Genomic DNA, 17,091 nt, shown 5'->3' with positions numbered 1-17,091 from the left:
AACCTAATAGGTGGGGATGTTAAACAAATTAGAAGAAAACCTCAGCCTTTAGTCCCCATTTTGTCAGATATGTTTCCTCACTAGGGATGTTAACAAACATTCATTTTGGTAAACATGTAACTGCTGAATTAGCGGTTATACGTTTACACTCAGGGGGCAGGTGGAAGCTGATGCTCGTGGAGCTTCAGCTTTAATGCCAGCTTCCTGCAAGCACTAGCTCCCACCTGTCCCCTCCCTCCTGATACAGAGGCAGCAGCAGGGCGGGCGGGCGGGGGGAGGGCAGGTAACTCAGCTTGAAAGCTGGCTTCCTGCGTGTAATGGCTCTTACCTGCCCCACCACAGCCATTGCACTGCTGCCTATCAGAGGCAGCAGTGCAGTGGGGCAGGTGGCTCCACAGGAGTTGGTGTTTGGGGGTAGCTGGAAACCACCGGCTCCCAGAGCCACCTGCCCCTCCTCCACTACTGCCTCTGTGGGAAACAGAAGGGGGTGGAGTTGTGCAGGTGGCTCCATAGGAGCTGGTATGCACGGAGAGTCATCTTAAATGCTGGCTCCCCGTGCATACCAGCTCCTGCCTGTTCCCTTCCCCCGTGCTGCTTCTGATAGAGGTAGCAAGGGGGCAGGAGGGATGCATGTAACTGTTAGGATTAACGGATGAGCCCAGGCTTATCAGTTAATCATGTAAACAGGGACACACTAACATCCCTATTCCTTATTTTCTATAAATATAATTTTCTATAACGTACTTTTCGCCACTGGATCTAGAATTGGCTTCCCAAACAGTATCTGAAGAGTAATGTGAACCATTCCTCACCCACTGATGTCATGTAAAGCCCACAACTTGAAGATTCATCAAAAAAGGGAAGAGAAGCAAAAATGACTTCTGCAAGATAAGTTAGTACCAATGTAGGCCAAAGAAATTATTGCAGGTTCTAACTTGCCTCCAACAAGCTATTAAATAAGGTAGGTGGAACTCAAATAGGTGAGTGGTTTTTTTTTCTCTAGAAAACATCAAAGAATATCTGAAACCATCATGGCCCAGATATTTAAACTGAAAGCCCCAATATAAAACACTAGCACAAGTGTACACCAGCTTTTTGCATGAGCTAATCCTTATCACTAGAAATCATAGAATCATAGAATACTAGAACTGGAAAGGACCTCAAGAGATCATTAAGTCCAGACCCTTGCCCTCATGGCAGGACCAAGCACTTCTATAGCTGTCTGTCTAGCCTGCTCGTAATTATCTCCAGTGATGGAGATTCCACAACCTCCCTAGGCAATTTATTCCAGTGTTTAACCACCCTGATCATTAGGAAGTCTTCCCTAATGTCCAACCAAATGGAGACTGGGAAAACAAAATTCCGCTCTATATGCCTGACATTTGAAACAGTTAAGTGATCAGCATGTTTAATTATGACTTCTCAGATTCTCATTAACTTTCCTAAATTCTGCAAAATTAAAACCTTTTGGAAGTTTAATTTGTCTCTGCAGTAGCTGAAGAGTGTAATTTTGTTTACATGATTAAAAATGGATTAAACAGTATGAACGGTTAACTATAGGACTTTTATGTAACCCTATAAAAAGTGTAAGGGAAAAGAATTAGTTGTTAGTTTTATTACCTTATTTACTATTTCAGGTTCAAATGGACATCGCTATGGATCAAAGCACGTGGCAATTAGACCTCCATTTTGTAACCTCCATCCTTTTCCAGTAACACAAATGAATTCAAAGTATGTGAGAACAGCACTGTGTAGTCTCAAAATGGTTCTGGGATGTAGAGTGTTAAATGTCTGTAGATTTGAACGTCACTTTTTCTTTAGATGATGAATCCTTATCCAGATCCTTATGAGACATCACTACCCACACACTTTTACAAGTTTATGCTGAAAGCCCCATGTCATGATCGCTATCCTTCCACATAAGAACTGTAGCAACTCTCTTCAAAGTCCTACAATGGGGCACTGTATTCTCCTATGCAAACATGCCAGCTCCACCCCACTTCCACTAGTCTGAAAACAGCTAAGGGAGCTATGGAATTGGCATTCAAGGGAGGGACAGCACCCAGAAATCCTTAGGGGCTGCAGGGACATGACAGCCGTTTCTGGGAGTGTCACCGAACCAGACTAGACAGGGAGCCTGCTTTAGGCCTGCTGCACCAACGGACTTTTAGTGCGCAAGAGACCCTGGGTGGGGGAGAAGTTGAGAAAGGGAGGGAGGAGTACGAGATGATCTGCAGGGCCCACTGACCCTTTTGGGGATCTCCAGGAATCTATAGACTGTGGTTTAAGAAAGGCTGCATGAGGCTATATAGTCGTCGTAATTCCTTTACTGGTCTAATTAATAATTATTTAATGTGGAACAACTTCAATAGATGAGATTAAGGGAAGCGCCATGCATCAGTACATTACATAGCCTCATGATTAGAGCGCTTGTGAGCAGGGGTAGGTCACTGTTCAAATCCCTTCTCCTCTGGGGTATGTGCTAGAATTTAAATTTGATCACTTTTGGAAAGGCACATTAAACACACACATATTATACACAACAAAGAATAACAATACTAGGGATGTAGAAACTACCCAGAATTTTATTTAACCAATTCGTCATCAGCTGCAGGCAACAAGGGCTGCTCTGGCCTAACCCCACAAGTGCGGGGGCCTCTCTGGACCATGCCCCAAGGCTTTGTACATTTCAAAAGCAAAATGCATGCAGGCAGCATGGGGCCAGCAGGTGACTGCTTGAGTCCCCCACTCACCCTTGCTCCTGCTGTGCTTCTGCTTTTGAAATGTAGCAAGAGCCCCATTCTTACTACATTTCAAAGGCAGAAGTGCCACCATTTCCTCGCTGTGCTGCCCAATCCCCACACTGCCCTTCTCCCCCACGGAGACAGTGCTGGGGGAATCGGCTCTCCCCAGCACTGGCTCCTGCTCCCCCCTTCCTGCCTCTCTCTGATAGAGGCAGCAAAGGGGGTGGAGGGGAGTGACTAGTTGACTCAACTAGTTGCTTACATCACTAGCATAGAGGGCTCAGCCAAACTGGAGCATCCCTCACCCACACAGGGTGGGGAGCTACTTCAGCCTGGCCAGTTACCCCTTTACATCCCTAGTCTTAGATACCTAACAGTGGGATTTAGGCACCTGTTACCATTATGGATCTCATCTCGAGTGTCTTTAATGTACTTTTCCACACTCCATCTCCGATTTTACATATGGGGAGCAGACTTAGAGAGATCTGCACTTTTGTATGTTTTAGAATCTAGGTACTAAAGAATCTTTAACATCTTGTCCTATGGTTGCAGATAAGGACTAAATAAATGTGAATTATAAAGGGGAACACTATATTTTTAAAAACTACTTGGCTATGTCTACAATGCAGGCTTTTTATGCAAGAACAGCTGTTCTTGAGCAAAAACTTGCAGAGCATCTACTCTGCACGCACGTTCTTGCACAAGTGAACGTACAGTAAAGCGCTGGAAAACAGGGCTTCTTGCGCAAGTGTTATTCCTCTCCCTATGAGGAATAAGCCCTCTTGCACAAGCGCTCTTCCACGAGAAGGCAGTGTAGACAGGTAACGGGTTTCTTGCACAAGAAAGCCCTATGGCTAAAATGGCCATGAGAGCGTTCTTGCGCAAGAGGGCTTCACACTGCGGCTGTATCTAGACTGGCAAGTTTTTCCACAAAATCATCTGCTTTTGTGGAAAAACTTGCCAGCTGTCTACACTGGCCGCTTGAGATCGTCAGTGTTCTTGCGGAAATACTGTGCTGCTCCCGTTCGGGCTAAAGCCCTCTTGTGCAAATCATTTGCACAAGAGGGCCAGTGTAGACAGCTCAGTACTGTTTTGCGCAAAAAAAGCCCCGATGGCTAAAACGGCGATCGGGGCTTTTTTGCGGAAAAGCGCGTCTAGATCGGCACGAACGCTTTTCCGCAAAAAGTGCTTTTGCCAATCTAGACGCTCTTTTCCGAAAATGCTTTTAAGGGAAAACTTTTCCGTTAACAGCATCTGCGGCAAATGCTGCCCATCTAGACGCAGCCTGCAACGGGCACTCGCCAAAAGCACCAGGCAGTGCGGCTGCCTCTTGCCAAGAGGCCGGCAGGGTCCACACGGGCTCGGCACTGGGCTCTCACCATCCGCAGGGAAGCTGACTGGGCCGGGCTGTGTAACGCTGCATCCCCGACTTACCCCGCAGCCCCTGTGCCGCTCTCCCCGCCCCTCACCCCGCAGCAGAGCTCGCGCCCGGCGGGAGCGCGCCATTCGCCTCGCGGGGGCGCCCGCCAAGGCGTTTCCTACCCGCCCCGCCGGGCGCGGGGAGCCCCAGGGCAGAGACCCGAGCGCGCGCACGCGACTCTCCGCTTCGTTACGGCTTAAAGCGCGTGATTCGTAAACGGCCTCAGGGCCTGTGCCGGGCCCGCGATCCCGGGCCTGTGTCCGGCCGGGCAGGCAGCCAGTGCAGGGCGGCCCAGTCCAGTGCGCGGAGCACAAAGAGCGGGCGGGTCGGCCTCTTGCCTCCCTTACGCTACGACTACATACACACCGTCCCCTCGCTTACAGGGCGCGGCTCCTTTAAGAGCAGAATGGGCGCCATCTTAGGTACCTCCCCCATCAGGTGACAAAGGCAGCCGCCATCTTAGGCTCCTTGCCCGTCCCCTGGCCTGGGTCACGTGAGGCGGGCCAGCTGGCGGCGGCGGAGCGAAGAGGCGAGACGTGGGCAGCGGCAGGCGCCGGAGCCATGGGGCAGTGCGGCATCACCTCCTCCAAAACCGTCCTGGTCTTCCTCAACCTCATCTTCTGGGTGAGCCGGCCGAGCGGGCGCGCTCCTCCGCGGCGCGGGGGCTGCTCCCGACCGATTGGGTGGGACGCGGCCGGCGCGTCCCCGTCCCCCCTCCGGACCCCCTGCTGGCGGGCGGCTCGCGCTGGTGCTGCCCGGCCTGCCCCTGCTCGCAGCGCCTTGCAGCCGGGGAGCCCGCGCTCTCTCCCCCTCCCCCCCCGCCGCAGACGGGAAAGGCTGGGGACAAACTTCCAGGTCCCCTCTGGCTTACCCTGGCGCGAGTCCTGCGCCGCCCGCTGCGGGCACACGCTGCCGAAAGAGGTGGATCTGCCAGGGGAGTGCCAGCGAGGGACGGCCAAAGAGCCACTGTTGGCTTCATCCCGGTTATGAAGTTCTTGGGGGGGCTTTTTTCTGGTCTCTGCTCTTTGTGGTCATCTAACACTTAACAAGGAGCTATATCAAAATAATGTACTGTCGGGAGGAGCGGGAATGCAGATTTCGTGGAAACAGTAATCCTGCTATAAACAAAGCCAGTAATATGCACTTTCAATATAGTCTCAATCTAACCAGTCATACCACTGCTATAATTAAAACATGGGGACAGGAAGAAAAGAAGCTTATCTGGGTTAGTAGAACAATAGATCTTTCTCTTTAAGCCATGTTTTCCAGTGTAGACAGTGAGGCTATATTAACACAATTTCATCTTGGCCATATCAGTACAGCATAGCTTAAGTAAAGATAATCCATTGTACGCATGATACATTAGTGCAGTTTTCCCAGTTTGATGGAACTGGGATTATAGGCATTTTAGGCATGCAAGATTGTTGCTCCAGCTGTTAAAAAAATCTCAGACTTTGAAAGGAGAAGGGATAGTTGGTAATGGAATATCAGAACATGATTAACAGTGATATATAAATAGTTCCTTTAAAATGAGGCTGGTACTAGATTTAATGTCCCCATGTTCTGTGGAATGTGTGGTCTTAAACTTTAAGAAGAAATTTCTTGATTAAAAATATACAGGAAACCCCCAAGATGCGACCACCAGCACTTGCAACCAGTTTTGTAAGTGCAGAAGGAGCCGAAACCCCCCGACTTGTGACGCTTCCCCAGGAACCAATCGTGTTGCAAGTTGGGGGCCTCCTGTATTTGAGTAACTCAAGATGGTACAGCAAAATCTGTATATATGTGCTGCTTCATATTAGGGATATGATAGCGTACCCATTTAAATGGTTATACGCGCATCCCCTTCACCTGCGCTGCTGCCCCTGATCCGGGGGGAGGGTGCGGGGGGAGCTGGCCAGCTTTTAAGGGAGCTGCCTCTCTAACACCCCCTCCTCCCCACATTGCTGCCTCTGATATAGTGTGGGGGTGGAGGACAGGCAGCTCCACCAGAGCTGGTATATGCAGGGAGCACTGGCTCCCACCTGCCCTCTTTTGCTGCTGTCTCTGATACAGAGACAGCAGCATGGGCTGGGGGGTTGAGGAGCGGCTCCGTGGGAGCTGGTACGTGCAGGGAGCTGAGCCGGATTAAAAGCCAGTTCTCCATGTGCACTGACTCCCGTCTCTCCTCGTCCGTCCCCCAGCACCTCCCCTCCCACACGTATGCAAATGCATAACCACTGAAAATTTCCCTACTTCATGTTATAGAATTTCTGGATGTATTTGCCTACATTGAGATGAATCCGCCACCTGAGATCTGTTTAATTTTTAAATTGAGTGATGCAGGTGCTGTTTAGCCAAAATAGCCTCCCTAATATCACTCTTTATTTGGAGCACAGCGCATTGCTGGCTGTTACTTTCAAAGATGGGTTGTGTTCTGTATTGTGCTAAATATACTGTAGCTTCAACCAAATATTTATCCTGTGAAATTGGTTATACATGGTGGTAACGAGTCAAGTAACTGTTGTAACTGGAGTATTTTTAGAGGGTTTTAAAATAGATTGTTCTGACTTGATTGATTATTTAAATCGGATTAGCTATAGACGACCACAAACTTAGTTCGGGTCAGTCATATGACTGCTTATCATAGGTTTAGTGATGATGTCTTCCTATATTATGTACTTACTGCCTCCAAGTATATAATTCTACACTGACTCATTTATGTAGTGACTGTTCAAGTTAAACAATGGTTGGACAGCTGACTACTGTCAAGGAAATCGTTCAGTGCAAGGTTATAAGGTTACTGATTTACATTTCTTAATGCTGTTACCTTGGTTTTAGAGAAGCATGAGCATGATTCATTTACAACATATAGTGAAATAATTGCTAGTACCACACGAAGATGTCTAATCATTTTTTGCATCCGTTTGTGCTGCCAAAAGTTGGGAAAAAAATTTTTTGGCAGAGTACAATCAGGGCAGTTCTGTTAATATGGTCAGTTAATGCTGAGCTGCCTGGAGAAGAAGGGTACATATGATAGAATTCTGAATTCAGTTGGCTTGCATTGTGACTTATTTTCAGAATTGGTGGCATAATGATATATTGTAGAATACTTTCCTTTGCCAAATGTCAGTGCTGAGATTAAAAATCTGGATCCAATTTTTTTAAAAATTCTAGTTGAGAAGGAAAGAAATCAGTGTTTGTTCCATCTATGTATTACTTGTTGCATCTCTCTCTGGGCTCTACATATGGCTTTAATATCAGTTTTGTTGGTTAAGTAATACATTGCATTATCTCAGCTATCTTTGCTTTTTCATCTTTATGTAGTTCTGGTTCTGTTACAGGCAGTCCCCGAGTTACGCGGATCCGACTTATGTCGGATCCGCAGTTACGAACGGGGCTTTTCCCGCCCCAGAGGACGGGAGCGGCGGGGCGCCCAGATGCGCCGCGGTCCGCCGCCCCTGTCCTCTGGGGCGAGAAAAGCTGCTCCCCGTCTCCCTGGTCTGCAGGGAGATGGGGAGCAAAGCCTTGGAGCTCGCCCGCAGCGGGACAGCCCGGGCGCGCTTGAGCTGTCCCCCTGCGGGCGTGCTCTGTGGCTTTGCTCCCCGTCTCCCGACCAGCAGACCAGGGAGATGGGGAGCAAAGCCTCAGAGCACGCCAGCAGTGGGACAGCCGCGGCGCGCCTGGACTGTCCTGCTGCCCGCGTGCTCTGCGGCTTTGCTCCGCATCTCCCAGGTCAGCAGACCAGGGAGACGGAGCAAAGCCGTGGAGGACTTGGGCAGTCCCGCCACCCCCGTCTCCCTGGTCTGCCGGGGGGGTGCAGCTAGTGGGCCCCTCCCCCCAGCAGACCAGGCTTTTCTTGCCTATCCCTGGGGTAGAGCAGCTGGGGGCTGCCGGGTTGGTCCCACAGCGCCGCTCCGGACCAACCCGGCAGCACCCCAGCTGCTCTGCAGTGGCTGAATCAGGACGCCTTGGGCAGAGCAGCTGGGGTGCTGCTATGTTGCTCCAGTAGCGCCGAGGAGCTGCGCTACTGGAGCAACCCAGCAGCACCCCAGCTGCTCTGCCCCAGGCATCCCCAAGTCAGCTGCTGCTGAAACTGACCAGCGGCTGACTACAGGAAGCCTGAGGCAGAGTTGCTCTGCCCCAGGCTTCCTGGAATCAGCTGCTGATCAATTTCAGCAGCAGCTGACTTGAGGATGCCTGGGTTTCTTAAGTTGAATCTGTATGTAAGTCAGAATCTGGCGTCCAGATTCAGCCGCGGTTGAAACTGATCAGTTTCAGCAGCGGCTGACGCCAGTACCGACTTACATACAGATTCAACTTAAGAACAAACCTACAGTCCCTATCTTGTACATAACCCGGGGACTGCCTGTAGTTTCTTCAGACTTTCACTAAGCCTTTGGCAGTAAGTTGCAGCCTGTAGTTTGCTAAATAGTTCTAAAATCTCCTGTGATTGCTTTTATTAATTTAGTCCATCTCTAAATATCTTATGTAAAATATTGTTTTCTCACTGTTTTCTTCACAGCCCATTCTTAATACAAATACAACAGACTGCTGTTGGGTGTTAGTGTAGAACTGTGTATACTAGGCTTCAGCAGGAAGACATAAGTTCTCCCTTTTTCAATATCCTTCAGTCATCAGAAACAAATTTAAAAACAACGAATGGTCCCTGTAGCACCTTATAGACTTACAAAAATCATAGTGAGCTTTTGTGGGTACAACCCAGTTCTTCAAACGAATGGAGCAAGGGGTCCAGAGGTACAAATAAATAACAGAAAAAGAGGGGAGACAGGGAGGGAAAGAGAAGAAAACAGTCTTGTCTATTAGAGTGTCTGTGCTGAATGAGGCTAATAGTAAGTTGTAAGTGCCCCATGCTTAGTTTTTGATGCCATTAGGGTATTGAATAAAAGGCCTATCCAGATCGTGACTTTGTTCAAACCTTGATTAAATGTCAGATTTGCAGGTGAAGGCAAGTTCTGCAGTTTCCTCTCCAGCTGTGTGTGTGGTTTTTTTTTTAAAATTGCTCTGTAATAACATAGTCACTTTTAAATCCATGTATAAGTGCCTGGACAAGTTAAAATGTTCCCCAACAGGTTTCTTCATGTTAACATTTTGAATATCTGATTTATATCCATTAAACCTTTGTTGTAAAAACTGTCCGGTTTGGCAGGGATGTTGCTTGTATAGAAGTGTGGACAAAGTGGGCACCAGAGTTTATTGCAGGGGGTGGGTTCCTGGGTGAGTATGATAGTGTACTGTATGGTTGCTGGAAATAATTTGTTTCAGGTTAGGGCAGGAGTGGGCAATCATTTTTGATGGAGGGGACACTGAGAATTTGGTAAGTGGTCAAGGGCTGCATTCTTCCATTATATTAATGAAGGGAGTTGTGGGGGTCTGGGATGGAGGTTAGATGCAGAAGGGTACTTATGGTAGGGAATGGGGGTGTGGTATCTGTGAGGGAGTTGGTGTGAAGGAGGGGATTGTGAACTGGGGTGTAAGAGGAGGTGCAGGGTCTGGAAGAGGGGGTGTGATCTGGGGTACGGGTTCAGGGGTTTGGATTGTGACCAGAGACAGGGGATTTGGTTTCAGGGTCTGGAAGAGGTATGGGTGCAGGAGAGGATTCTGGTCTGGGGGAGGAGTGTAGTAGGAGGGGGTCATTACCTGGGAGAGGAGTGCAAGAGAGGGTGCAGAGTTTGGGGGTGACGGGTTACCACCTGGGGCAGGAGGACTTGAGCTGAGGATTTGGGCTGTGACCAGGGACAGCGGATTGGGGTGCAGTTTCTGGGAGAGGGTTGTGACCTGATATGGGGTGTTGGAGGGGATACAGTCTCTGAAAAGGTGTATGGGGGATAGAGCAGGGGTGCAGAACGTTCGGGTTACATGGGGGAGAGGTTTGGGAGAGGGAGGGGCTGGCGTGCCAGAGGCAGGCTGTATCTGGGAGTCCTTACCTGGGTGGCTCCCAGCAAGCAGCCCAGTAGGTTCCTTAACCAGGATCCCTGCCTTCCATGCACCTGTACTGCACAAAACACTGAGCCTTGGGATGAGGGGGGAGGGGCCCTTCACATGCTGCCTGTCTTGCAAACAGGCAGCAGCTATTGGCTGGAAACAGGCCAATGGGAGTTACGAGGGATGGGAGCAGTGTGAAAAGCCTCTGTCCCCTCCGCCGGGCTCTCAGCATTAAGAGATGCAGATGGCCCTGCAGCAGCCAGCTTCCCTGAGGGACATGGGACCGGCTGAGGCTCTTGCAGGCTGGATCTGGCCTGCAGACAATATTTTGCCCAGCCTCGGGCTACGGGGTTGTCTATAGGCTATGATTGGCCTGTCCCCCAAGGCCTGTGAGAGTGAGGGATCATTTTCCAGGATAGCTTACGGATTGTTAATGATGTGCTAGAATAGGGTTTCCCATCCTATGGGTCGGGACCCAAATATGGGTGGCCGTTACATTTCAAAAGGGTCACCAAGTATCTCCCCAGGTGGCTCTGCCCTCTCCCCTCCCCCCATTTTTGAATTGCTTTGGGTCACCAAGTCTTTCTGAATTTTCAAAATGGGTCCCCATCTGGAAAAGGTTGGGAACCACTGCACTAGAGGGATTTAAGTTGGGGACTGTAGTTCTGACTAGTGGTGGTCTGTTATTTTGTTGACTGAAGGCAGGCCCAGCAATCAGGCGCACACAGTAATTGAGGAAAATTTGAACTTCCATAATGTGGTTTCACTCCAGTATTATTACTTTCTGAATACAGTTTAAATTGGGTGCTTGAACTCCCTCAATGTTGATGATTTCAGATATTTAGCATGATTGTACCTGAGAAGCTCTCACTTTCTTGTGTTTAATGTTGTTGCTCATTCTTCCAGTTTTCATTTAATAGTCTTTTTAATGTATAGCATCTGTTAGTGGACCTCAAAAAACAGGACTATGTAGTGGACCTGTGAGCTTAAAATCTGTCTAGAACAACACATCTGGATCACAGTTAACTTAGGCTATGTCTACACTGCAGGCTTCTTGCGAAAGAACAGCTCTGCTTGCGCAAAAACTTGCGGTGTGTCTACACTGCACGCGCGTTCTTGTGCAAGTAAATTTACAATAAAGCATCAGAAGAGAGGGCTTCTTGTGCAAGAGTTATTCCTTTCCCCATGAGGAGTAAGTCCTCTTGCGCAAGAAACCCCTATGGATAAAATGGCCATCAGAGCTTTCTTGCACAAGAGAGCTTCCACACTGCCATGGATGCTCTTGTGCAAAAGCACATGGCAGCATGGACGCACTCTTGCGCAAGAACTCTTGTGCAAAACAGTTCTTGCACAAGAAGCCTGCAGTGTAGACGTAACCCTAATGTTTTTTTTTCTTACTCACTTAATGCCGCATTGAAGATGATGCTTCCTTAAAAGAAACTTGTAACTTGTTCCAAATTCATGTCTCTTGTCTTTTAGTTCTAGTGGCTGATCAGCAGTTAATCTCTTCCGTTTTGCCAGAAGTAGAGGCTTTGAATTAAGCTGATCTTGAAGAGCTGTTGTAAGGCCAGAAACAGGGACCTAAAATATCATGTTTAGATGTTGTAGACCATTAGCACTGAAGTGTCCTCAAACTGTCCATGTTTTGTTCTTCCATTTCATTAAACAGTTTCATTTATTCTTGAAGAAACAGCATTTGAGATGAGCACAAATCTTTTGCATCTTGCTATAACTCTTGACAAGGCTTAACTTCTAACATTATTTTCAGTGTTTCAGTTTATTCCATATCTTGTTCTAGCACTTACCTCAGTTATGCTCGCATTTAATAGTCGCTCATTTTCTGAACACATCAGCACCATTTGTTTCTTATAGTTGGAATAAAGAAGTCACTTTCTGAACACAAACAATGAACACGTAAAAATCAGATGGGCTATTAATTTTCATGCAGCCCTATGTTATCAAACCCCCTGCCCATCTTTCACGTTTTCTTAGAATCTAATATATCAAGCCTGCTAACATGTAACTGCTCCACCCACTTCCACTTCTTCATCCAATTACTCAGTTTCACTCACCGGGTTGCTTTTGTCTCCAGTCACCAATGACTCCCCAATGATTCCCCATTAAGTAACACTGATGTTACTTTCTTGCAGTTTCCTAGTAGGCATTGTAAGAACTTGACTGTGCTTTTATTAAAATTCTGTAGAATAAATTGTTTTTTGATATATTCATTCTCTCCTAGAGGCCTGTATTATCCCCCTCCCTCCAACATTGGGGGTTCTTCCTTCATTTTGTCCTGGTAATAGTTCTAAACCTATATTCCTTTTCTATGAGAAGGAGAGAGAGAGAAAAAAGATTGCTGCTGAGGAAAGGCCCAGGTCATCTATATCCAGTTGCTGATATTCACTAATCCTGGCATCTGCACTGCATTGTCACTGGCCTTCATGCTTCTTTCCAGGCCTCTAGGTCAGAAATTTCATGATATGCCTGAGCTTCACTGGCATGGAGAACAAAAATTCAAAAGTGACTCTCAGATTGGTCCCACTGTGAAAACATGCATTAAGCTAGGGTATTAAATCATGCTAGTTTAGTTCCATCTTAATATGAAATAATATTGTAGCTGCTAATTCTCACATCTATATTTTGGATGAGTCACAAGGCATGTGTAAAAAATTAAAAAGACCTTCATGGAAACATTAACAGGAAATATCAGAGGCTGACCCTTCTGAGAGAATCAAGTTATAGCTGATAAGGAGATATTGAACTGATCTACCACTTAGCAACATTTCTTTTCCAGAAATTAATCTTGGTCCAAACATGACTAATGAAGGAAGAAAGCCTTAAATTATAAACTTATATCTCACCAATATGGCATCAGGTTCTCTTGTGCAACGAAAGGACCGCACATTTTTTAAATCTAGGGACATGTGGCAAATATTTATGAAGACAGGCTGTAAAGGAATTTAGCTTTTTGCTGGTACAGATAAATGAGCATCTGAAGTCAGACAGCATCCATCAAACTTTAGAAGAAACAGTAGGATATCACTAGTAAATATTTCTAGAGAATTTTAAACAATTACAATGGATTAAAGAAATACTAAAATCTCACTTGTATTTAAGACTGGATTTAGTAAATGATGCACGTATAAGTCTGACTTAATAGGAAAGATTCTGGAACTAAGGACGCACTAGAGGAACATACAAAGTTGTAGCTTTTAGGATTGTTGCTATCCTGCCTCAAAGGAATTACACCACTGTTGGTAAGGCAGCATGAAGCCTTTAGTAAAAAGGCAAAACAAAAACAGGTATATGATCCAAGACATCCATTGCACGGATGCTTTTCTTCAGTAGGCTGAAGTGCAGAAACTGCTCTGCCTCTACCCCAAAATACCTCTGGGAAAGGCTACACAGTATTAAAATTGCAAGAAATGCTGCTGATTTTTGGAGAATCTGGTCCCTACAGAACTCCAGTGTGTGTGTATCTGTGTGGTGCGCACCTCTTTGATGCCAGTAAATATTGATGACAATATGTAAACCAGTGGAAGCTGAGGAGTGACCCCAATGTAAATGTGAAGAATATAGGCAAACGTTTGAACATTGCCTGATATAATGCTCTCTGTCAACATACTGTACTCCTGAGGAACTGAGTTAAATGATAACACCAGGTCTTAAAACAATAACCTGGGGTAGGCAATAATTTTAATGTGGTGGGGGCACTACAAGAATTTGGCAAGTGGTCGAGGGTTGCATTTTTCTATTAATGGAGAGGGATGTGGGATCAGTTCTGAATAGGGGGATTGTGGTGCAGGAGAGGTTGTTTTAGATCCAGGAGGGAATTTGGGGGGAGGGAGGGATGACCCAGGGCAGGAGGAGGGGGAGGGTCCAGGAAATAGTTTGGTTACAGGAGAGGATTCTGACCTCCAGGAGGGGGTACAGAGTTTGGGTTGTGACCTAAAACAGGAGGTGAAGTACTAGGGGCTTACCTTAAGTGGCTCTCAGCCAGTGGCTCAGAGGGACCCTTAGGCAGGCTCCCTGGCTGCTGTGCTACTCAAAGTGGCCAGCTACTGGGGCCAACATGTCTCTGCATGGCACACCCTTTGGGGGAGGGAGAATGAGGCAGTGGGTCTCTGCATGTAGCAAGTACTGCCTAGGCAGCCAATGGGAGTTAGAAGGGTTGTGCTTGGGGCAGGGTTAGCACACAGAGGCCTCCGGCTGTATAAGGAATATGTGCTACACAGATGCACACATGCTGGACCCAGCTGCTGGCTGTTTTGAGCAGCATGTGGGGTTGTAGCAGGCAGGGAGCCTGCCTAAGGGTCCTGCTGGGCCGCAGGATACTGGCAAAAGAGAATATTGTGGTAGGCCAAATCTGAATGTGTGTCAAGCTGAATCCGACCTGCAGGCTGTATTTCGTCCACCCCTGTGATAAACTATGATCATGAGCTCCAAGATTACTTTGGTAGCTTCCTATTTTTTGTTTCTGAGTACTGTAGGTCAGGAAATTAAGAAGATATTAAGACTAAGTACCTATACGTGGAAATTTCAGAATAGAAGGATGTGTTTACGGAAATGATATTTGAATAACAATTTTACCAAAAATATTTGTTTTAATATATTTCTAATGTGGGGGGGGGGCGGAACAAATATACTGGGGAGGTTAAAAATCTTGAAGATCGAGATCTGCCTAAGCTCCTGTTATAATATATGTGGCTTACGTAAATCAATAACTAATGAGGTCAGAGCAAAAAAAGCCCCTTCCTGGTACCTTCTAAGACAATGAAACGTGCTACTTAATTCTTATATGGTGAAAACCTCCAATCCACATCAATCCAGTTTTCTGTAAGGAGAGGAGACTAATCTTTAAGAGAAATTTTTGAGAAGTTCATGTTGCCAGATCAGTTTATAATAGCACTTTGTTCCTTTTTGCGTTCTCTTCAGCTGTCTATTGTATACCTTTCTCAGGTGTCAGTAGAAGTAGAACGTTCTCAGCATCTATTCTTTCACTGTGACAATTCTGCCACTGCTGCAGTAATGACAAAAGTAGGATTTTTTAATTATTACAGTATTGCATGATCTCAAGCTTGCTTTTGTAGACAATGCCCCTGTTGGCACAGCTGTACTAATATAGCTGTGCTACTATAAATTTGCTTGGTTAGATGCTCTATGTCAGTGGTCACCAACCAGTAGATCAGGATCTACTGGTAGATCTTGGAGCCTCTGACAGGTGATCCTAAATGGTTTGGTAGCCCAAGAGGCTACCAAATGCCAGAACTGCTCCTCTCCCACTGCTGCTCCTCTCCCACTGCTGCTCATCAGCTGCTGCTCATTCAGCTGCTTCTCTCCCACTGCTGCTCATCTCCTGCCCTTTGCCTTGGAGCTGTTCCCTCAGGAGCCCTCCTGCTTTCTGTGTAGGGCAGGGGAGGCAAAGAAGGGGCGTTGATGTCAAGGTGCCCCTCTCTCCCACTCTGTATCCTCTCTCACCAGAACAGAGAGGGGGCACAACAGAACTTGGGGTGGAGTTTGTTGGCTGCTTTTAGAAGTGATGCAAAGCCAGGGTGAGCCTGCCTCTAGCCCCAGTGCACCATCACCTAGGAACCACCTGAGGTAAGCCGTGCCCAGCTGGAGCCCACATCCCAAACTCCTACCCCAGTCATGAACCCTCTCCTATATCCCAAGCTCTTGTCTTAGACCCGAGCACCCCTGCATCCAAATGCCTTCCCAGAGACTCCACCTAGAACCCCCTCTGAAACCCTAACTGCCTGCCCCAAGCTCAGCTCAGAGTCCCCTCACACTCCAAATCCTTTAATCCAAGACCAAAGCCTGTACCCCAACCTTCTTCCCCAGCCTGGTGAAAATGAGGGATGGAGGATAGAGTGAGCAGGGGTGGTACCTCAGAGAAGGTGCACAAAGGAGATGGGGCAATGATATTTAGGTTTGAGGTAGATCCTGGATTGCACTTAAATTCAAAAAGTGATCTTGTGCTTAAAAAGTTTGGAGACCACTGCTCTATCTTGATGGGAGTGAGAGATCCTATGACTTGAAGGGACCTAGGGAGGTTATTAGATGCAGTTCTTTGTTACTGCCACTTGTTTAGGTGATTTTTCTAAGTGAGTGGTGATAGCTATGTTGGCTGAAGAGTGTCTCCCTCCAACACAGTGCTGTGTGTACAAGTGCTTATTCCAGTGTAATTTTTATATTGCTCTGGGGGGTGGGTTTTTTCCACACCCCTGAGCAACACATTTTTGCTGACATAAAGCAGAGTAGGTATGGCTTTAGTCACAAAATAGTAGTAGCGTTAAGAAGCATTATTGAGAGAGTGTCATTTAGCTTAATTTTGTGTAAATTTTATTTTAAGTGAAAATCATGAGAACAGTTCTGCAAAGCCTCTGAACACCCAGCTCAAAATAGTTAAAATTAAATAATGGTATTAAATCATAAGAAATCATTCTAAAACCACAGAAGAAGCTTGGACATGTGGAATATAGTGCAAAATCTTATATACTGTCTTTACAAGAAGACTGTGCCTACCTTCTTTTCTTAACAAAAACAATTTAGGGTGTCTAATGAAAAGTGGCGTAACGGGCAGTAAGTAAGTAATGAAAAGTGAGCTAAACAAGAAAAGGCTAATCTTGCACATGACTAAATTAGCTGACAAATCCTCTTCTGTGGTGGTAGCTGGAGAATTGTCTCCATTTCTCTTTGTAAGTTAAAGTCAGAAGTAATTCTCAAGTGTCTTTCAGAGAGCATAGATGAGCTACTGGGCTATCCAATGGGAATCATTCAGCTGAAATCTTGCTCCTGGATCCACTTGTCATCTCTTACTGTGAAAATGGCTTAATTTCTGCTGCTGAAGCTGTTAACGTGAAAATCAGCAGGCCCTTTTGGTGGGAGGAAAAAGTGTATATTCTGGGAACCTATACGTGAATAGCTTAAACATTTTTTATAACTGATGGGTTTTTTTTAAAGCTGCCCTCTTGAAACTGATATGGCATGTTTGAATTATTT

At 46.6% G+C, this 17,091-nt stretch overlaps 1 protein-coding gene across 1 annotated transcript in view; it reads left to right on the top strand.

Moving 5' to 3' along the window:
- Positions 1 to 4,629: 4,629 nt before the first annotated feature.
- Positions 4,630 to 17,091, top strand: part of TSPAN3 (tetraspanin 3) — a 47,989-nt gene continuing 35,527 nt past the window's right edge. The window contains exon 1 of the mRNA XM_075897384.1: positions 4,630 to 4,788. Coding sequence (XP_075753499.1) covers positions 4,726 to 4,788 — 63 coding nt within the window. The 5' untranslated portion in view covers positions 4,630 to 4,725. The remainder of the gene's footprint in view (positions 4,789 to 17,091) is intronic.

Source organism: Pelodiscus sinensis, chromosome 14 (assembly GCF_049634645.1).
Source record: "Pelodiscus sinensis isolate JC-2024 chromosome 14, ASM4963464v1, whole genome shotgun sequence".
NCBI lineage: Eukaryota > Metazoa > Chordata > Testudines > Trionychidae > Pelodiscus > Pelodiscus sinensis.
This window is presented reverse-complemented; position numbering and strand designations above follow the sequence as displayed.